The sequence below is a fragment of the Cygnus atratus genome, chromosome 3 (assembly GCF_013377495.2).
Source record: "Cygnus atratus isolate AKBS03 ecotype Queensland, Australia chromosome 3, CAtr_DNAZoo_HiC_assembly, whole genome shotgun sequence".
Taxonomy (NCBI): Eukaryota; Metazoa; Chordata; class Aves; order Anseriformes; family Anatidae; genus Cygnus; species Cygnus atratus.
In genome coordinates this window covers 109,605,373-109,627,734 of record NC_066364.1, presented here as the reverse complement: position 1 = coordinate 109,627,734, position 22,362 = coordinate 109,605,373, and the positions used below count along the sequence as shown (strand labels likewise).

At 42.0% G+C, this 22,362-nt stretch overlaps 1 protein-coding gene across 4 annotated transcripts in view; it reads left to right on the top strand.

The window, feature by feature from the left end:
* Window positions 1-22,168, top strand: part of VPS54 (VPS54 subunit of GARP complex) — a 48,762-nt gene extending 26,594 nt beyond the window's left edge. For all 4 annotated transcript variants that reach the window (XM_035553051.2, XM_035553052.2, XM_050710013.1 and 1 more), the window contains 14 exons: window positions 356-411; window positions 2,276-2,372; window positions 2,855-3,192; window positions 5,027-5,156; window positions 5,607-5,788; window positions 6,546-6,658; window positions 7,986-8,049; window positions 9,807-9,912; window positions 13,106-13,193; window positions 14,757-14,878; window positions 14,990-15,070; window positions 18,658-18,765; window positions 19,683-19,777; window positions 21,729-22,168. In XM_035553051.2, the coding sequence (XP_035408944.1) occupies window positions 356-411; window positions 2,276-2,372; window positions 2,855-3,192; window positions 5,027-5,156; window positions 5,607-5,788; window positions 6,546-6,658; window positions 7,986-8,049; window positions 9,807-9,912; window positions 13,106-13,193; window positions 14,757-14,878; window positions 14,990-15,070; window positions 18,658-18,765; window positions 19,683-19,777; window positions 21,729-21,834 (1,686 nt within the window). In that variant the 3' untranslated portion in view covers window positions 21,835-22,168. The remainder of the gene's footprint in view (window positions 1-355; window positions 412-2,275; window positions 2,373-2,854; window positions 3,193-5,026; window positions 5,157-5,606; window positions 5,789-6,545; window positions 6,659-7,985; window positions 8,050-9,806; window positions 9,913-13,105; window positions 13,194-14,756; window positions 14,879-14,989; window positions 15,071-18,657; window positions 18,766-19,682; window positions 19,778-21,728) is intronic.
* Window positions 22,169-22,362: the final 194 nt, after the last annotated feature.

Below are 22,362 nucleotides of genomic sequence, written 5' to 3'. Positions count from 1 at the left end.
GACCTGAAGAAGCCGTCCAGTTTCATGTGTACTAGCTGAAAGTGGTACCCCACAGCATCCTTTAAGGAAAGGCCACAGCACAGCAATAAGCGTGGAGAAATCTAGCAACAGAGGTCCTCTGTATTGTGCAACTAGATGTTGGGGGGGTTGTCTTGCTGGTTTTTTGTTTGTTTTGCTTTCGTTGATTTTTTTTTTTTTCCTTAGAGAAACAAGCTGTTAAATGATACATGTCTTTCCTTTTTGGTTTTCTTTTTCCTTATTTAACTTGAGGTTTATTGTGCATGCTATGAAATTCAGCAGCAGTTAGAAGCTAAGATCTTTTTTTTGTTTTGTTTTTCCCCTTTAAATTTGACAGTGTGTGGTTAATACGGTATCGCAGATAGAAGAAATAGATACAGAAGTGGTTGTTAAGTAAGTATACAGCTAGATTATTTTTTTTTTTGTGGTGGGTGGGGGACAGGAGATGGATGCTTTTAGCACAGATAAATTAACTGTTCTAATTTTTGCTTCAGTTTCCCTATAAACAAGGATTACCCTTCTGTTTCACCTTAAGCCTCTGCTCCTGTCTGCCTCTGCGAGAATATACCGTATTCCTTTTCTCATTCAGACTCTAATGCTACAAATCTTTCCCTTAAAGTTACTTTTAAAATAAATACAAAAATTCTCTGACCTTCGTTGCAGGAAGCCTAAACTACCGTATCTAGGCATATATTAACTACCTGAGGGCATTCCCTGTTGTTATAACCTGGGATTTTGTACTAAAATTTGTCAGTAGTTTCAGTGCCTCCCATATGAATGAGAATAGCAGCTACCCAGAGAGGAGATCAGGCAGCACCAGCTCTAAGAAACGGGCCAGCAGGACCCTCACAAAACCCAGCAGAGGCAAATGCCACGTCCTACGCCTGGGAGGGAGCAACCCTTTGCTAGATGAGAGGCAGGGGCTGGCTGGCTTCGGAGCAGCTTTGCAGGAGAAAAGGTGGCCGTGGACCAGCAGCACCTCCTTGCAGCCACAGCCTGGGCTGTGTTAGCACAGCCAACAGGTCGAGGAAAATGATCCTTCCCCTCTGTTGGCACTTGCGAGGCTACATCTGGTGGCTGTGCACAGTTTTGGACTCCCCAGTACAAGAATTGAGGCATTGAGATCCAGCAGAGGGCAGTGCTTAAAGGAGCTGGGTTTGTTCAGCCTCAGGAGTGGAGAGCTCAGGGGTGAGTTGCCTGCAGCTACCCCGTGGGAGAGTTCTGGGAGAGATGGAGACAGAGCCAAGTTCCTCCGAGAGGTGGGCAAGGGGAGGACGAGGGGCAAGCAGGGAACAAGATGGAAGCTGAGAAATGCTAATTGAATGTTAGGAAACACAGGCTTTACTGTAAGGTTGGTCAAACCTTGGAAAAGAGACCCAGATTGGCTGTGGGATCTCTGTCCTGGGACATATTCAACCCTTTTCTGGGCATGGCCCTCAACAGCCTGATGTAGTTGGACCTGCATTGAGCAGGGTTTGGACACGGGATCTTCAGAGGTCCCAGCTCCAGAGGACCCCACCAGCCTCTGTTTTTCTGTGTCTCTGGTTCTTTTGGCTCAGTAAAGGGTTACCCCAAAACAGTAAAACCAAGCAGACTAGTTGGTAAAGCAAAGCGAGCAGCAGAATCTGCATGGTGTTCATGCTGAAACTGAGAAAAGACTGGGCACAGCATCATTTCTAAACATTTGGATATTTGTTTGCCATTCTCCAGCGTTTACTATTCTGCAACTATGCCCTAACTCGGTAGTAGAGGGTTTAACTTTTGTTTGGCCAGTGACTTTTCTGCCCTCTGCTGCAAACAGCTGACTTGCACTTTAATAGCAGAAGTGGTCTCATTGCAATGCAGCAAAATGGGTTTAAGAACACGGCTTTTGTAATACTTGCAAAATGTTTGTATTTAATTTTTTTGTGGTTTCATTTTTTCCACAAGATTCGTGAAAACGTTATTAACTCCCTCCCTTGATAGTAACACATACTTATCTTGGGGAAAAGAGCACTGGAAAAGCTAAATGGTAAATGTGAGGCTTTTGTTTCTCTAACATGATCTATTTTTATGCACCTCCTTCCCTATTCCACTTGCATACACTGTGTTAATCATGACTGTTGTTCAGGTGATGTCTGTTGTCTTGCCAGATAAAAGTTTGCACAGTTTTCCTTATATTTACAATTCCACTTTAGCATAGTTTTGTTCTTTATGTGCCAGTAGTCAGCATGGTTAGTAAATATTTGCTGTTTACTGAATACTGCTCTTTTTCTAGGCTTGCAGACCAGATAAGGATGATGAATTTTCCTCAGTGGTTTGACTTACTGAAGGATATTTTCTCTAAGTTTACCATCTTCCTCAAGAGAATAAAGGTAAGACATTCATTTACCGAGATTTTCACATAGCTGGTTCAGACGTGACATGGGATGAAGTTACTTTCCATTTGAAGTTTCAAGGTGTTCATTTTGATTATAGAGTTCAAACTTTTGATTGAAAGAGGGATATGTGAATATCGGCATCCAGGGCAGAAATGATTAGTGCTAACAAAGAGAGCATTGGGAAGGAGATAATACCTCTTGTAGCGTGATTACATCCATTTCAGGCTGCTGGGGATTAGGGCAGAACTTTTGTATGTGTCGGATTGCTCCAAATGAGGTTTCTTTCACTATTCTCGGAAACATCTGATATTGGTTACTATCAAAGACAGATGGGTCTGCCTCTGAATGCTAATTGCACAATAGAAAATAAAGCTAGGATTTAGTTTAATTTTGTGGGTAAAAGAAAATCTTTGCAGTGCAAGCTTGTGGTACGGGGTTTTCTTTTGCTGTGTAATGAAAGTTATGTTTGATTCTAGGCAACGTTAAATACTATCCGTAGCGTGGTTCTCTTGGTTCTAGACAAGAACCAAAGAACCAGAGACCTGGAGGACACCTTACAAAAGCACTCTGTTAAAGACAGCACAGTGGACACAGAAGTGGCTTACCTGACTCACGAAGGCATGTTTATAAGCGATGCATTCGGCGAAGCGGACCTCCCGCCTGTAGCAGCTGACACTACCTCTCAGAGAAACACTTCCCCAAACAGCGAGCCCTGTAGCAGCGATTCAGTCTCTGAACCAGAATGCACTACCGATTCCTCATCCAGCAAAGAGCAAACGTCCTCTTCTGTTACTCCAGGAGGGGTGGAGATGATGTAAGTTTAATGCACTACCTGCATCGACTGTACAGCTTGTCAGAAACAAGGTGCTGGACGCTAGGGGCTGGTTGTGTGGTACAAAAGTTACTTTGGAGGAATGTCTTTTTCCAGGTAAATGATGTGGAGTGGCTTTCTGTGATTGCCCCTGTTGCCTGCCATCCGACTGCACTGTCCCTATCTCGCCTTTGTTTTGTTAGCTTTGTTTTCATCTGTGTGTAGTGGTATAGGTACTGATTTTGTCACTTCGTACAGAAAAGGGCCCCTTCTCCTGTCTGTTTTGCTGGGGAGCCCCCTGCTGCAGAAAGCAGGGGGAATTGCAAAATCTGCCCTACATGAAAGGCACAGATCATTTGTCATAGCCTTAGCTGGCAAAGGCATCTCTGTTCCCTGCACATGTTCAGCGTGGCTAGTTTTTCCTTTCTCTTTTAAGCTGGCTTCATGGAATGCACCTTGGTGAATCCTAGTGAAAAATCTTCTGCTCATTGTCAACTCTGAGACTTGTATGATTAGACAAATACATCTCAGTGCTTTGGCAGCATAGGCAGTGCTGCCCTGTGGCGCTCCTGACTCCAGAGCTATAAACTTCTTGAACAACCTTTTATGCATTCCTTATTTATGGCTGTAAGTCAGCTGCCTTTGTAAAAGAACCAGGCATAACGTGTGGGACTCAGCTCTGACCCACTTCGAAAGCCAGCATGTCTGGATACTGCGTTTTTATGAAGCAAAACTGAAATACCACCTCTTACCCTGCTGAAGGATGGAAGGTAGCGACTGGCCTGCTCACTGCTGCTGACTGGTACTTAAGTGTCAGTCCTTCTGTGTCAGATTTGATAGGGACCTTCCCCCTCTAAATCACAATGCTGGCTGAATGAGAATTTATTTTAAATATGTTGTGCTTAAAAGAGATCCAGGCCAGTTTATGTCCGAACACCCATCCTATGCTGGGAAAAAAAAATGCAGTGTGAAGAAGAGTCCAGGGGGTTACGGTGAGGAGCAAGGAAGCAGGAGGGAGTTGGATCCCAACTGGCCTGGAGCAGTTAGCCAAGCTGGCTAAAAACAGACCATCCAGATAGAGCTGTCGAGCAGTAGAGGAGTGTCTGAGGCTGGCTGTGAAACTGTTCCAAAATGAACTTGTTTCATCCCTTTTCTGGTTTTCTTTGTACTTCTGCTCCACATATGGAGAGGGCTAATAAACTTACTCAATTATGGCAACGTTAGCCCAGTTGCTGTGCTGTAGCATCCCAGGTTTTCTCCCTCGTCTCGCACTGTCAGCACTTGAACAGCCAGACTAGACCAAAAGATTGTTATCTTAACTAGTTAGCACATGACACGGCTCTGCCATTTGCCTAGCTTCAAAACAGTAGACAAGCCACAAAATTATTTTAAAGAACAGAGATTTAGGAGCCCGAAGGCTAAAAAGCTAGCAGAGTGAGTGCAGAGTATCTGTGGTAGGCCTTATACTTACACTGGAAGAAAAATGCTGTGATGCTCAAATGTTACAGGAGTAACAGTTAAAGTTTAGTTCAGTAAACATTACTATTTGTTGTATTAGTACTGGTTGCATGTTTTTTTTTTTTTTTCTCAACTAGCAGCAATTAGGTTATGGAATTAAAACAAAATCTAGGGACAGTGCAGTTGTGCATTTGCTTGTCACGGGGACTGACATGACATTGACAGCAGCTCGGAAGGGCCCATCTGCACAAAGTGACTTTGGTGATTAACTGACTCTGTGTTTGACAGCTGCTGCAAGGTTCTTTCCTCCTTCAAACTGTGAGCAGAAATACTGTTTTTTATAAATTGATGCTCAAGCAAATGGTTCTGTCATTTGTAGGATCAGCGATGACATGAAGCTAACTGAACTGGAACTGGGCAGGCTGGCAAACAATATTCAAGAGTTGCTTTATAATGCTTCTGATATCTGCCATGATCGTTCAGTCAAGTTCCTCATGGCAAGAGCAAAGGTAAGGAGCTTGGACCAGACCACAGTCGGTGTCTCATCCTTAACGAGCAGTTACTCCAAGTTAGTGGCTTAATGACCGAGAGTTCTGAAATGGCTTTCTCAACTGAAAATAACTAACTGTTCCCACTGTCACAGGCGCTTGATGTTAATTAAAGCCCAGAGCACACAGGCATTAACATATCATGTCAATGTAAGGCAATGTGGGTTTCTGCTACTTTTTTTTTTTTCCTTTTTAATATTCTGACTTGCTGTCTTTGAAGTTCCACGCAGAGAATGCATATCTATGACGAGATAGCTGCTTGTGCTGCAGTCTGCCTACCTTGTTTCATTTAGAGTTAAATAACATGCCTCTTAAAATACTAGTAGCCCTCAGACATGCTGACTAATTGTTTCTTGGCTTCTCTGAATTTTTGTGGTGTTGTTTCCTTATAAGGATTTTCTTTGCATATAGGGTGGCTTCCTAGAGAAGTTAAATTCCAATGAGTTTGTCGCTCTTTCTCGGCTGATGGAAGGCTTTATCTTAGACACCGAGCAGATCTGCGGCAGAAAAAGTATGTCCTTGCGAGGAGCACTTCAGAGTCAAGCCAATAAATTTGTGAATAGGTTCCACGAGGAGAGGAAGACAAAGCTAAGGTATCTGGGTAGAAAACCTTCATGTTCTTACTTGAATAATTTTATCACTCCCATGCAAACAAACACGGATCTTCTGTTGCCTGGAACGCTTGTAATTCAGTTGTACTTAGCAGAAGTGGGGGCAGTGTGGAACACTGTTTTAAAACACAATTGTTCTCAATGGTTTTAGATTTTTACTGTTTTCATAACAGTTTCTTCAAACTGGATTGTTCTATGGTTATCTAAATAAAGACAGTTAGTAGCTACAGGAAGAACTCAAAAGTGACTTTGGAGGGCTGAAATGCCCCATCTCAGCGGTCGCTAACTCCAGGATAGTGCACTCCCAACTGTTTTTAAAAACATTAAAAATAAAAATGAGAAACACACACACACAAAAAACCAAACCACTCTTGGGAAATAGCCTTCCCAGTAATACATGTCAACTCCTTTTTACTCTCATTCATCATAAGTTCTTAAAGTTTCAGTATTTCTACATTATTTCAGTGGCGCTGATCTCATAAGAATCTTTATTCCCTAGAAGGGTCCTTTGTCCTCTGATAGTTTGAATGAATGAATTTTCGGATCTCTAGGCCAAGGAGGGTGTTTTTCTGGTTTGCTACTGCACCTCTTTCTAATAAGGATTAATAATGTAACATTTTGGACCACTGGCTTTTTTTTAAATTACTCTATTTTTGGTTCCACAGCAGTTCAGGCAATAGAGGTGTCACGACAAGGTATTTCATTTTCTCAGCCTCCTTTCTTTTGTCTTTATAACCAGCCTACTCTTAGACAATGAGCGCTGGAAACAAGCTGAAGTTCCTGCCGAGTTTCAGGATCTTGTCGATTCTGTGTCAGATGGCAGAATTTCTCTCCCTGAAAAAAAAACAACAGGTATGTATCGTGCAGTTCTGCCATTTAAATTCAGGTAATGTGTTATCAACAAATGGTGCTGATTAATATTGATGGGCATATTCTGATGTCACTATGTCGCTCTTGATCTGTTTGCTTTCTGGGTTCTGGGGGCAGGATCAAAAAGGAAGGAAATAGATAGTTGTTTTTTTTCCTCTGTCAGTGGTGTTGAAACTTGGGCTGACTTTAAATTTGTTTTTGTTTTAAATCCATTTAAATGTTAGCACAGGAAGAGAGCTACTTTTTTATAGTAGCATTTGCATTGTAGAGGCTTCCAGTCCATGCAGGAATTTTAGTCTTTCCCCCAGAACATACCGCTGAAATGCCGCAAGGGACTGAGAAGCACATGCATGTGCTCAGTCCCCATTGTGTAAAACAGTGCTAGCTCTTCTTCCACAGCTTCATCTCCCAGTTGTTCTAATGAAAGGCAGCATGCTACGTGGCTGCTCATGGAAGTGAAAACTTATGTACATTCAATTATTTACCTCACCACAGAAACCTCATTTGACCTCAGACAAGTCACTTTTTTCTCCTTGTGCCTCATTTCCCCGTGTGCAAAATGGGACTGCATAATGCATTTTTGCCTTGCGGGTATTCTCATCCAATATTGCAGTGATAAATGTGTGTGAACAGCTAGAACAGGAAGAAAATACACACAGAGGGGAAGGAAAATGGCAAGAGATAAGGAGGAGGAAACTACAGCACTATCATGGTGTGGAAACCCTCCCTGCTCCCCTAAAAAGAGCACAGCAGAGATGGGGGGTGTACTAGGCAATACTCACCCAAATCATGGAACACAATACCAAAAGATGCTCATCTGCCATTCCTCTTAAAAGAAGCTTTTGCTGCTTCCTTCAAGCAGATAGGAAACTGGAGGCATCAAATTTAGAATGAAAAACTGCATCAGTAGGAGCTTCTACTCTGAAGCATGAGGGAAGTAGTGGTTTGAAGCTAAGATATTAATATACACAGCAAATCATTAGAGAGTATACAATAGAAAACCTAGTGACTTCTGCTTTTCTTCTTGTGTTTCTAACCTGCTGCATTTGAAGTTTCTAAATCCATAATGACTGTGGGACTTTGGGGGATTTTTTGTTCTAAAATCCCATCTGCGTTCCAGCAGATATAACCAGTAAGGTTACTTACATTAATTATGAGGGATGACTTTTTTTTTTTAATAGAGACATATGCCAAAGATTGATCCATTATTTTCAAACTTGGGCAGGGGAACACTTGATTTCTAGAAATTAGCATTTTTTTGTTTCTTTTAAGTTTAACTCATCTTTTTCCTTTCTGCTAAATGTTTTAGCTACTGAAGAAAGAAAGCCAACTGAATTTCTTATTGTTGAAGGACAAAAATATGCAACAGTTGGGTAAGAAGCATTTTTCGCTTAGCGGTGGGTTATTTGGCAAGTGTTTTTAAGTAGAATTGTGATAAATACTAATAGCTTTAGCAATCTTATTTAAATAGAAAGAAAACCTCTTCTTGCACAGATTAGTTTCTTTTTAGTTCCTGAACAGTTATAAAGCATTGCAAGCTCTTCTGTATATTAAAATGCTTTTTATTCTCTGAATGACTAGACTGAACTTACGGTTTCATTTGATTTTAGCAATTATTTCATGAAGACACTTATTCATGAAAATACAGATTTATCTTCATAGAATATTGTTTTTATTTCTTACAGTATAGGTTATCTCTGGCAAAATACAATAGTCCACTACTGAATGATTGCTTATCTTACTCAGAATAAGAAATAAGATATGGGCTATCTCAGAAGCTGCACTCCTTATTTCTTGATATCCTGATTGCTTTACGTTTGAAAATAGTTTAAAACTGGCTATATCAGAGATATTTTAAAATACATAATACTGAAACAATTCTTTCATTCAAAAGCATTCTGTGTTTCCAAAGACTGAGAGCCTTAAGCATTAAATATGCATGAAAGTGTTTTTGGAGAGGGAGTAAAAGCAGGAAGATCTCACTCCCCAGAGTCCTAACATCAATTTACCCCAAACTTAAACAGAAAAGTGCTGATTTACATAATGTCTTTGACCAGCTGTTGTTGTTTCATGATGATGTGCCATTGTTCAATTAGAAACAGAAGCTGATGGCTCAGAACTTCAGTGCCAGCCTACCGATATCACCGCAAAAGAGCATTTCAGGTCAAGTAGGAGCATTTGAACACACTCGGAAGGATAAAATTTACTTAATAGACTATACATTAGATAATTCATCTCTGCTCATTTGAAACTTTATTTTTAGCTCCACAAACCAATTGTCAGCTTCACATCGATACAAATACTGTTCCACACACTATTACATACGTTTTCATTCTATTTAATCAAATAAAAAACATTCACTAAAAAAAGCCTAGATGTTCCCCCCCAGAATTCTTCAGGTGTTTATTCTCAGTGATTGTTTATCTTCTATCCATACCCTGCTGCCTAAGGGAAGAAAGAGAATTTATTTTTTTTTGAAGTGTTAGAGTATGTACTCTGAAATTGGATCTGGCCTCAGTTTTCTTGTCTTCTCTGCATTTGAATTCAAGGGAGCGTACTTGCTCTTTGTGGTGCCTTCCTAATTCCATGCAGTACCTCCCAAATTCTCTGGTCCCCACTGAATTCATGGCAAATTACAGGTGTTCAGCATCTTTAAATATTTGGTGCTGTTTCTTGATAGCTGCCTTCTCTCTTTTTGACTCCTCAACATCCATTGCATCCTTTTCAGTGGCTGTTGTCTACAGGCTCTGGATTATACTTGCTCAAAGTTGGCCAGAACTATACAGTGTTACAAGAAAGGAGCTTTAGACTTTTTCCCCAGCTGACATCTGCACGGAGGCTTCTAGTTCCACAATAGTTATTTTTGGAGATTAAAAAGTTATGCTGATGAATATTCGAGGTTTTCTCTCATACACATTAAGTACTTTATCCACACACCACCCTCTGAAACGAGTGTTCTTTATATCTGTCTTTTATGTTAAGTTTTTACCTCAGATCAGTTACTGGGTTTGTTTAATGCTGTAATCTCCAGCATTAGGTAGCTTTCTATCAGCACGACTAGCCTGTTTGTAATTTTTTTGATACCCTGTGTTCACTGAGATAACATATTTGGCTGTTTCCTCTCTTGCAGGACAGTATTGCTGTTAATAAGAATAATCCTTGAGTACTGCCAGTGTGTGGATAACATTCCTTCCATCACCACTGACATGCTTACCCGCCTGTCTGATTTACTGAAGGTATGACTCCAAATGTACAGTCTGTACTTGTCCGGGGTATTCAGGGCAGCAAAGGTGTCTTACTCTAATGTTTCACGTGCTTTTATGACTTGATATAGATGATACAAGTTATCTAGAAATGATTGCATTTGTTTTGTGTTGTAAGGTAGGTTTTTAAGCTGAGGGCATTGAAGATGCAATTTCTTATGTCAGGAAGGCCGTCCTTCCTCTTGGTCACCTGGGATATTTGAAATCCCATCTAGTAGTGTTTGTCATAGCTGCCTGTCCTTCAGGGTGGATGTAGGATTAATGCTACTGACAAAGAAGTGATTTGATTCCAGATGTCACAGAGATGTGTCTGTATTCAGGAAGGAACCTATTCCCGTGATTTCTACAAGTCAGTAGAAATATGGTCAGTAGAAGCATGAAAAATAGTGTAGGATGAAGCTGCTGTTGTAAAATGCAAAGATGATGAAAGACCAGGCCCTTTATTAATCTGTTTTTCTCTAGAGAAGATGAAAGCTGATACAGCGCAGATACTGCAAGGTGATACAAGTAAACAAGAATAAAAGGAGCACATGAATGCTCCTAAAAACTTTTTTGTATATCCAAAGCTCATTGGTTAATTCATTTCAAGTTTTTCGCTTGTGTCTTTGCCCACAGAGGTTATACCAGGTTTTAGAGTTCTGAACATAAGCATAACTGATAAAAGACCAACAGATTATACTCTGCAAAAGTAGGTTTTACATAAAAGGGCCGTGGAGGGAACATACCTGGGGAGAGACACCTTTAAATAATATTCCTTTTGGCTGGTAGTTCTTACCTGAATATCCAGACACAGGAGCACTCCTTCCTACAGTCATCATTCAGCTTCATCCACAAACCTTTCCCTTTCTAAGTACCATCCAAGGAGAATCAAGCTAGTTTGGGACTGGGATCCCTCTCTTTCCACCTTGTTCTCAAGCTGCTGCTTCACACAGGACTTGCAGCACCTTTTTGCAGGCAGAACAGCAGCAGCTGCCTCAGACTTGGCCAGATTTGCATCTCTGTGTTATTTCTTTCTCCCTACCATATCTTGTTAGAGCTCTACATAAATTAGTCGTGTTTTATTCCTTGGTACCCAAATAGCATGTGCAGTTTAATTGTTGTAGTTCCTATCTCTGGCAGCGAGCTGACCATCAGAACGATGACAAGAACCAAAACAAAAGTGCATTTTTATGCTTTGGACAAAACAGAGTTCCTTAAAGGTGTCCTTGCAAGTCACTATACTTTTTATGTGATAATTGCATAACAAATGTAACAAGAGCTAGTTTGTATTGTGATTGGAAGCTGTGAAGTGGTTCCCAGATGATGAAATTTGAGCTGTGGCTGTAACCCGAGTGAAACAACACCTGTTTGATCAAAAACACAGTCATTGTTACTGGAGTTTACCTGGCGCAGACAAGAGAAGGTTTGCAGCCACGGTGACAGAACGTGGAAATGCTTTCCTCCAAGCAGACACAAGGAGGGGGTATTGCTCTTTTGATGTTTCAGACACTCTACTTCCTTGCTGCTTTGTCTGCAACAGGCCATCCGGTAAGTTAGCAATATCCCTGAAAGGCAGGGGGAGAGTGCAAGTGTCTGTCATCCTTTACAGAACATGCTTCTAATGGTCTGCCACACAGTTGATGAGCTGGTGCTAACCTAAGCTGAATACCTCAGAGGAGCTTAGACTGTGTAGGATGTCTGTCTTTAGCTCAGTGGATCTGCTTCTAAAGTCCACCAGGAGGCATAAGAAAAGGCCTTGCTTTTCAGGAGGAGGGGATGAAGTGAATGTCAGACAGTTTCAGATCCTGACTTCTGACTGAGAGCAGAGTAGATTATGCCCCTTGTCAGCTCAGGGACCACGTGTAGCTCAGGTTCAGTTGTGAGCACTAGGTCTGGGTTGCTTTACTTGCCCTCGACTCACTACTCTGGCAGCCCAGAGCAGGTGCACATCTGCTGCTCACAGCACATCCCCTGCAGTCCTGAGTTTGATGACTAGTTTCAGGCAATAGCTTAAAAATAGTACAAGAAAAGGTGCCAACTCTTTAGGTTTAACCTCCTGATTTCCACCCCAGTGTCACAGTTCCACTCAAACATGAGCCCTGGAATTCCTGCTGTCCATTCATAGCAGGGGTCATGGACAACAGCACCAGTTCGTTCATCTCTACTGCCTCACCCAACCTGGACTAGGGTATTTTGGGTCTTGAGCCGAGTGGTAGAGCAGAATTCCGAAATAAGACAGAATGTGCTAAGAGGAACTGTCATACTCTTCCAGAGACCTCGTTGGCCTGTGTGCATTTAATTACTACTTTCTGTTGGAGCTAAGTTAGGAAGATAAGTCAAAAGTCATCCATTATACCTGGAATTCTTGTAGCGTTGTTTTTTGATGTTGCTTCAAGACTTCTGTGCATCATTTCCTAGATCTCAGCACTCTGTAGTGGTAGAAACACAAATTCGGTTACTTCAGCAGCAGTGAGTTTGTTGTTTTTTTTTTTTCAAGCTTCCTGTAACATGAACAGTGTGAAAAGTCTGGAGCCAAAGTTAGAAATGAGTCCTTTTGATATTTTCCGTTCTGGTATTACACTTTTACTCCCTCCACTCTACTTAGCAAAACTGGTGAGATCTTTACCCTTCACTTTGTTCAGGGCCCTGGTTTGAGAAGAACATTTTTTTTTTTAGATTCCTAGTACAAAGCTGCTAGTGTGGTGCCTTCAAAGTAAGGCTGAATGTAGCTAGTCTGCAGCACGTCTGACTTAAACCTCTGACTTAATACTCTATTTCTAGACTAAGAGAAACCTCACCCAAAGGTCTCATACAAAAGCAGAAATTAGTCCCCGAATTGAAATCACTGACTAGCTAACTGTATTTTTAATAACAGTATTTCTACTTCCATTTCATGAAGCACTGCCTTGAGTGCTTTAGCCTAAGCTGAGTCAAAAAAATACTACAGGCCAGCGACTGCTGAAATTAGCTTAAAAAAAAAAAAATTCCTTTTGTCTTACTCGTTAATAGTCATGGACTCCTCTGTAGTATGAGTATGTGAAACCCTGGTAGTGGCATTGTTTATTTTGTAATTATCTGTTTAACCTTGCACAATTCTAATGATAGTATTTCTAAACTGTGGTTGTGTGTTCTTCGTACAGAGTCAGCATACCTTTTCATTATCTTTCTTTTTTTTTTTGTCTTGTAGTATTTCAACTCTAGAAGCTGCCAACTGGTGCTTGGAGCTGGCGCGTTGCAAGTTGTTGGCTTGAAAACCATCACTACAAAAAATCTAGGTATGGATTTCTGTATTTGAAGTGTCAAATCTTGTATTCCTGTCTGTTTAAAAAACAAACAAAAAAACTAACCACTGAACATTTAGGATAAGCTGTGCTTGTGTTGTGGTGCTGTGTGTAGAGCACAGACAGTGATAAAACCTTCCTTGTTAAAAGGTAAAACACATAAAGGCTAATGAGTTGTCTGTTCAAGGGGTGCACTAAAATCCATCAAATTCCTTTGCTGTCTGCCACATTACTTCGCAAATACAAAGCTTTGCTCTGTTGTGAGAAGGAAATAAACAGGTTAGTAAGTTTTTCCATGAAAACGTTCTGCCTGTGGGAAGGCGTAGTTATTTTTTCAGTGGTGACTTTGGCATGCTTGGGAGCTGCTCAGTGTTTCAGTCTTGAGACTGGAGGTATGTAGGTAGAGGAATCCAGCCAAACGCCAGTCTCCCTGTGTGTTTTGCTGAGCTGTGCTGTCCCATCTGCCCTGTGGTGCTGTGTTTTGTAACGCAGTGTCCAAATGCAGCTCCTGTGGGTTATAATCGCATGTCAGTAATGTGCAGAATGATTTCTGTGGGTGGCTCTGAATCAAACAATTAGTCTTTATGTGGTCGAATGTCTCAGTGCAGTCAGGTAAATTAGGGCTCTGTGTCTGTGTGCTGAATCCAAACTCTGCTTTGGGCTTTAGAATTTCTCATTTGAAGTGTGCAGCTATTTAGCTGAATTGACAGTGCAGAGTTTCCTGCTGCCTGGACTGCTTTATCTGCCCTTTGCAGGGAGAACTAGGTGTACGCTTCCATGCTGCAGAACAGCCTGACGTGGTACTTCAGACCACCCAGTTTTAAACTGAAATTAAGAGCCTTTGGTGGCGGGTTAGAGCAGGTGTTTGAGCTTCCAGTTCCCATGTTTCAGGGTGTACTGATTACCAAACTGCATTTAATTTTTAAAAAGAAATTACCTTGAGGGTGGTCTGAGAGGCTTCTGGCCATGGTGTTGCAGCAGACACAAGTGAGCAGAGAGAAGCCGCATTCAGGACTTTGCTCCAGAAGGCTTGGTGATCAAGCTGGCACCACCACATGTCCTGCTGCTGGCTCAGGAGAAGCTCGGGTTTGGGAATCCTGCCGGCACCACAGGCAGGAGCTGGCTCTGGGCAGCTCGGCACTGGCAGGGCAGCGTGTTTGTGTACATCTGTCGGGGGAGAAATGTTGGTGCCTTGAGAATGTGGCTGCCGAGGTTAGGTAGCTGATGAGTCAGGTCTTGTGAGGTCTCTCTGATGTCTGCATGTGCTCAGGGCTCAAAATGTCAAGCAGACACTTAAAGCCTCTTGTAAAATTAGTCCCTTATCCCATATCTTACAGAATCTGGGTGTGAATGGCCAGGTACTCGTCTGGCGTCTCCACTGGGTGGGGTCTTCAGTGGAAAAAAGTGCTTACCTCCTACCTTGTTTGTTTGTTTTAAAGCATATTAAATTGCATTAGGTCTATCTCATTCATGTTACAGGAGACAGTCTATACCAAATGACTCTTCTTGTGTAATAATTGTTGTTTTTCTTTTCCTCTCTCGCTTCTGGATTTGCAGCCCTTTCTTCACGCTGCCTACAGCTAATCGTACACTACATTCCTATTATCAGGGCTCATTTTGAAGCTCGACTGCAGCCGAAGCAGTTTAGCATGCTCAGGCATTTTGACCACATAACAAAGGTAATTCTTTTGGCATTTCCTAATTAAACTGGAAGTTCTGCTTTTCAGTTGTGCTCTGAAAAATACGAATGTCATTAGATAATAAATAAAACCTGCTTTCTTTCATTACAGGATTATCACGACCACATAGCTGAAATTTCAGCAAAGCTTGTTGCCATAATGGATAGCTTATTTGACAAACTATTATCCAAGGTAATGATTTAAGAAATAATTATACACACTCTAAATTGCAGGTGGAGGTCTGACTGCATACAGCCTAGATGTTTCAAATGAAGTCTTAAACTTTCCTCATCGGGAGTCGTTTGAATGTCTTTAAACCGTGTATACAGAAAGTTCTGTGCAGTACTTGGGAATTTATTTTGTCTTAACACTTGCCACATGGGTGTCATTCGTCTTCACCCCCAAAAAATTGTTGGTTTACTTCATCAGTAATGGACATTGGCTGGCGTGGATGCTCTGGTGTTCAGGAGCTGAAGCGCTCTCCTGCCTTGGGCAGTTTTATCCCTGACAGCTTGTCTGCAGTTATGTTGCTGCTGCCTCTTGCCTGTCCTAAAGAGCTGGTTCCCCTTTCCTGCTCATCCAGATGGTGCCTCTGTGCGCGTAATTTCCTGCAGCTGAGGAGACAACAAAAAATGTTGAGGAGGAACGGTTTTCTGAGGGGAAGGATCTGCTCATTGATAGGGCTGCAAGCCTGGGGACTAGAAGTCTGTGCTTAGTAGTTCCTGCTGCGTAGCAGAGCTGATAGCTGTGCCATTAAGTTCTCTTAATGTTTTATGAGTGCCTGTCAGCTGAACAGGTTGGCCCTGGGCAGGATCCAGTCACTGACTCACCTAGAGGCAGAGAACGTTGCACTCCTTGGGGTTACGGAAGAGACTCTGCCCCAGGACAGGCCTGTTGGGCTCACTAATCTGATGGGTAAAGTATGTGAGCGTTTAAAGCCTAGTGCTTTGCTTTGGCTCTTATGCTCTTACAAAAAAAAAAAAAAAAAAAAGCTCTTTCATGAGAGAAAAAGATTAATCCTTCAGCATCAGATTTGATTGATTGACCTCGGCCAACCTCTTCCTTGTGGCAGCTTATGAGAATCGCAGCATCTCCGTGATGTGGCACGGGTTGGTGTGCTGGGGGCTTCATTGCAGTGGGGCAGCTGTAACAGGCAGAATTTCTGTCTTCCTTGCTCTTTCTATTATTTTATTGTTTGTTGTTTATTCTGTGCTGTGTTTTTTCTTTTCATGTGTTTCTTTTAGCCATAGTGTTACCTAAATGTAGGGAAAAAATCCAAAACATTTAAATGAACATTTTTTCTCTGTTGTGTTTACATTTTAAAAACATGTTTATGCCCTTTACTGATGTTTATAAATAGCAGTTCTGTGCAGTAACATGGTTTTTTGATCACTTTTTTGTTACTCCTCGTGAAAATAAAAGACAAATGCAAGAATGTTGGTTGTTGATACTAAACAAGTTAGCTCACAGCAGATCATTAGCACACTTTTTGTTCTTGATTTTAGTTAGTGAGCATTTATCCCTTACCGTCCTTCCATCTTTGCAGCCTGTTCACCTCTTGTGAGCTGGCATGAGATACAAACTGAGAATATTCCTGATTTTTAAAGGTCCTAAAGGCTTGAGCGAGAGTGCCTGGCTCATACGAATGCAACCCACAGAGTACAGAAAAGGAGGCCATGTGTTGATTTGCCTCCCTTCCTAACATATCCCATAATTTGGCTCTTCTTGTTCCTGCAATAATAAAGTCCTGGCACTGAAGGCAGTGCAGAACATAAAAACATGGGAAATTTGCAAACAGGCATCTCAGTAGCTTTGTTGTATGGGTTTTTGTGAGGGTCCAGATACTTCAGTAGCTTGTGGATAAAGTGCTCATCTGCTTTTATGTGCGTACATCTGAATGAGGAAGCGAGTTTCATGGCAGTGCCGCATCCGGTGTGGTTTAAAACCAAATAAATTGCACAGCCTGGAAACCGCGCTGCTTTGTACAGAAGAAATGGTTTAGTCCAGTAGGTAGGACACTGGCCTGGTACTTGGGCAGCGCAGACAACTTATTTCTGCCTTCCCAAGCCCTGCAGAGCAGGAGCTGTGCTCTGCCACCCCACCGCCACGAGGCCGGGTGCTCTGCGGGGAGCTGTACCGGTGCGCAGCCAGCTCCCGGCATCCCTCTGGTGGCTTTGGCACAGGCGTAAAGCGAGAACAGGGATGTGTAACAGCTATAATTAACAGTTTTAAAAGGCATAGGTTTTTAGAAAGGGATAAATGTTCACGGAAAAAAAAAAAAAAACAACAAAACAGGTGGAGTTCTTTGCTTCTCTTGCAGCTTGCTGTCTTGTGACTGGAAAGAGCAGTGAATTTTTGTCTGATCCCTCGTGGTGTTACACGCTGTTGACCTTAGCGGGAGATAAAAATGGCCAGCTACGTGCAGGGCTGGAGCTCATGTTTCTTTCTGGTGCTGTTGCTTTTTCCCTGCCATCATGAGGAGTTTGTCTGTAGTCATGCAAGAGCCTTAGCTGCAGCTTGCCAGTTCCCTCTGGCTTTACACCACGCTGGTAAATTGTAAATCGTTTGTTGCCTAACTCTCGTGTCTTGAGGTACAGTCCAGGGTGCTCTGCGGTTGTCCCACACAGGGAGCAGGGCTCCTGGAGCACTAAGTACTACCTTTCTGCTACTTCTCCTGTTAGTTATTGGTTTGGCTTTTCCTTAAAGACTTTCCCAAAACTCCCCATTTCTTTTTTCTCCCCCACTTAGGCAAGCTTTGCTCTTTCACAATTCAGGCTAGTATATGAGCAAGCATCTCCTCCTATGTGCTGGTAAATTATTAGTTATAATGAGTCAGCTCTTGCGCTGAGTTGTTCAAGCCTGCGTGGGGAAGTATTGCCCTCCTTAGGGAGGGAAACCCGCGGGTGTTTAACCCAGGCCTGTGCTAGCACAGCCTATCCACCAGGAGACGAAGAGCAGCTGGCTTCTCTGCTGGTGCTGGGATGGAAGTACCTGGAAAAATGAAGATCACAGTCAGATCTTCCCTTTCCAGGGTGGGGACGTAAGAGTTTTCTCTTTGTAGCAAATCACTCGCCTTCTGGTGGTTTCCATGCCTAATTTCTCAGAGCTCAGTCACTGTTAGAGAAAAGAAGTTTCCTACTTTGCTTTCCCAGATATTTCTGCAGCAGTTTTTATTAGCTTCTTGGCCCACACTGAGTTTTCAGCACCTTCTGTTTTATGCTTTTCTTCCCTTGTTTCTTCTGAAATTTGTATGCATGTAATCTTAGAGAAGCAGTTTCCTGTGGTGAAGTTCCGGGGGGCATGTTCTTCAGAGGTATAATCGTTTCTGTCAGGGATTCTGGTGAGAATATAAATCCAAAGAAGAGTGGAGTGGGCCAGCTAGCAGGGCACATTGCGTGCATCTCTTCAGCCGTTGCAGTGATCATTCTGTCTGCATCTGTAATTCATAGGGTAATGGAAACCAACAAAAATAAGCGAGGAGAAGCAATTAAAACTAACAAAGATGAGCAGATGAAGTTGGGAAATTCTCAGCTTTCATACTGCTTTGAATGTGACTGTTTATAAAGCAGGAAGTGATAAAAGATTGTATGATGTTAGTCCTTGGGTGAAGAGCAACAGATCGTGTCCAGTGACTGCTTTCATTTGTGGTGTGCTAAATGAGCCTTGGTCCATGATACCGTTAGCAGCAATGCGGGGCTTCAGATGGCCAATGGAAACTCTCCTGTGTGAACCATTTAACCGGGGCAGAAGGGAGTAACTGGTTTTGTTTTTATTTCCAGTATGAAGTGAAAGCTCCTGTTCCTTCAGCATGCTTCAGGAATATCTGCAAGCAAATGGCAAAGATGCACGAAGCTATATATGATCTCCTACCAGAGGAACAAACTCAGGTGAATGTTATTTTTGAGATTCATGTAACACCTCCTTTGCAAACGCACATTCACTCTGTAACAGAGAGACTTCTGCTTTATCTGTGAAAGGGGGGGAAAAACCAAGTTTTTGCAAAACCCACACATGAGAGGGGTTGGCAGCAGTCACGCAGACAGCTTGGTCTGAACTGAAATAAACATTTGAATGTGCAGCAAGAACAATGAGACATACAAAATTAACTGGTTCCAGCATTTGGAGCTGCAGTTTTGTGTCTAGAGAGGTGGATCTTCAAATCAGACATTAGTGCTGAAATTCTATGCAAATCGCACCACTTCAGCGTTCAAAGACAGCCCTTTTGGGGAATTCTTCTGTAACACTGCTCAAACACAGTGGGTTCTGAAGGTCCCTAAATGTATTTTGTGGCCAAATTGTACCACATGTGTTTTTTCAGTATTTTGCTGCAGTTGAATCTGCTGCAGAGTTGTAAATCTAAGGCTAGGAAGGGCTGATAGTCACTGAATGTGCTGAGTTGTAGGTTCTCTTTTTACACTAAATTAAATGTTTCCTTCAAACTGTTTTTGTACTTCCTCATGGAAAAAAGACTGTAAGTGGTTATAGTCCAGGAAAAAGATACGTTGTCTTCTAGCCTGAATACAAGTTGCCAGATGATCCAGACAACAGGGAAGAAAAAGATCGTGTTTAAAACAATGTGTCTCTAAGTGCAACATGTAACAGATAAGGCAGGTGTATACTGTTCTGTAGGTTATACATTGTGCCTGGCTAGCAGGACTAGGAGGCAGAAGGGAAAATAACAAGAATTGCATGAATAAAACAGAAGGTTAGCATGGTTTTAGATATTTGCAACGTATTTCTTCTCTGTAGGCAATGATGCAAGCATGGGGATGGTTCCTTATCCTGGTTCTTTGGTTTCTTCTAGATGTTGTTTTTAAGAATTAATGCAAGCTACAAACTTCATCTGAAGAGGCAGCTGGCCCACCTAAATGTAGTCAATGACGGAGGACCTCAGAATGGGTGAGTTTGAGCACTTCTTTTACTGCTTAATTTAAATGGGCGGACATTGTTCTCTGCAAGAATTTTGGAAAGCAGAATGCAGCCACACTCCCATGTCTAAGGATTTGTTTGGAGCCTTCTTACGATAAGGGACGCCACTTGTGCCTTCCCATAGTAACTGTCAGAACGCAATCAGCTTGCTAATCGCCTGGGGAGTTGGGCATTGTCTTACTGGAGGCCTGCTGTGAGACTTCGGTAGGGCTCTTCAGTTTGTGAATTGCTTTTTCCCCTTCAGTGTGACAGCAGTAGCCACATTTTAATTTGCAAGAATTGTGTGATCCTTGAAGCGGTGTTAAAATGTGGATGATGACTCATGGTGCTAGCAGAGTAAAATAAGAAAACGTGGCATTTCATCTGTGCGTCGGGTAGCTTCTACACAGCAATTGTTTTTGTGTCAGAAGTAGAGATTTGAACTAGAGATAAGCTCTGTGAGCGCATTGCCCCTTCCTGTCCCAGTACAACCTTCCCTCGCCATAACTGGTCAGCGGCACTTCTCACGGGCTGGGTGCTGACGGTGCCCGGTCATCTCAGGAGAAAGCGTGCAGCCTCTTGTGGCTCAGTCTCTGTTTTAAGTCAGATTGTGCCCTGAAACAAAAGGCTTCTTAATGACCCTTATTTGCAGCGAAGCAGGGGTGGAATTCAGTCAGCCTACCCACCTGCAAGAAAGCCTTGTCTTAGGTTGAAGAAGCCAGAGAAGGAAGTTTTATAAATGTTCTTAAATGTTGCTGGAAGGAAGTAGAGTTTTGTTCCTGTCCCAGTTTATTCTTTCTTGTCCTGCTTAACTTTATTCATCTTTGTCCTCTATGTGAGCCTATGTGAAATGATTTTCTGTACTTGCAGTGTAGGTACAGATAACAGAGATACGTAAGCCAGCAAGTTTACTGAATAGAGCGAGGCTGCACAGCCCAAACTCGAGCACTCAGGGTGCTTTGTGGAGTGTTTGATCTTGGGCTTCTTGCATAGTCCTGAACCGTGCTGTGCTGTCTGCGTGCTGCTGCTTTTGGTTTTGGTTGATGCCTGTAGTTGGAGGGCCTAAAAGGATCCCTTTAGCAGTGCTGTTTCCCAGCAGAGTCATCCTCCCTGTCAGAAGGGTTCCTCACCTCCAGCTAGAAGCAGCGATGCCCCAAGCCTGCTTCTTTTATGGCAGCAGTTACTTCCCTTAGAGCACATATCTCTCCAAATATGTAGTTGGGGCCTTTTGAGAAGGAAAATATCAAACACTGAATTTCACTTGCTGCTGTTCCAGCAGTCTTTACTGACCTAGTTTTTATCACGTTTTTCTGTTTCTCATCCCATATTTAAACTGCTCATTTCTGTAACAATAGTAAAAATCCAGATCTCTGAATCTTGGTTATCTTTCAACTGTGAAAATACAGCTTTTACTCCTACATCTTGCTCTTTCCTAACCAGAAACACTGTGGTCATGTTTGTGTGATCCCATGATACGTTTCAACAGTGTAATGGATTTTAACTCTGGATGTAAGTGTTGTAAACACTCAGTATAGCTGTTTGGTTGCTTTTCTATTAATCTTTCAGAATACAGAAGCTAATATTGCGATAATTAGTATTCTAACTTGTGATGGAATCAGAATTTTAAGTCAAGATAAGCCTGGGATTACAGCAAGAGGATAGAAGTTTTGGGTGCCTAATTCCTGCTGAATTTTATCTCCCTTCCCTAATAACTAGTTTTACATCTAGCAGGAATCACAGGTTGCATACTATCACCATCGTAAGAAAAACCTCCATCGCATTGAGTTTTGGACTGATGTTTATCATACCTAATCTGGTCGTAGTATTTGAACATGCATCATTGTAATTGTTTGATTCATAAATAACCTCTGGTGGTTTTTCTAAATATTTGAGCTAGATTTGATACATTCAGATGCTAATCTTACTGTATGTTTCAATGCAGACTGGTTACGTCAGATGTAGCTTTTTACACTGGAAACCTTCAAGCGCTGAAAGGCCTTAACAACTTAGACCTAAACATGGCTGAAATTTGGGAGCAGAAGAGGTGATAATCCACTGGGAGCAGTCACTTGGCTCTGACAACAGACCGACTTTCTTCTAAGAAGTGTGACGACTGTGAGGTGAATACTTAAGAACAGAGGCCAAGAAAGGACACTATTGATAGTCGGGGAAACTAGACTCAGAGTGAGCTGCAGGGAGTGATCTTTTCAGTGTCCTTCAGCAAGAAACAAGTGATCAGCTGTCTGTGCAATGTTTTTCATTCTCTCTGGAAACAGACTCAGGTTTCTTTGGACCAAATCCAAAAGAACACATAGCTGTAACACAGCTGTAGTTGTCTAGAATGCTCTGTATATCTTTATATTAAAAAGATGCTTTGCATTTCTTCTAGTGCAATGAAATTCACATGGTGTCCCACCTTATTTAATGATGGTACAATATAAGAATCTTGCAGTTGGAACTCTGTAGAAAATGTTTTTCTCTATGAAACTATGCTGTTCTAAAATTTATTTTTTTACAGAACTTTATATAAATAAATGTCTTTTGATTGCTTGCATATAGGATTCAGATTTGTTAGG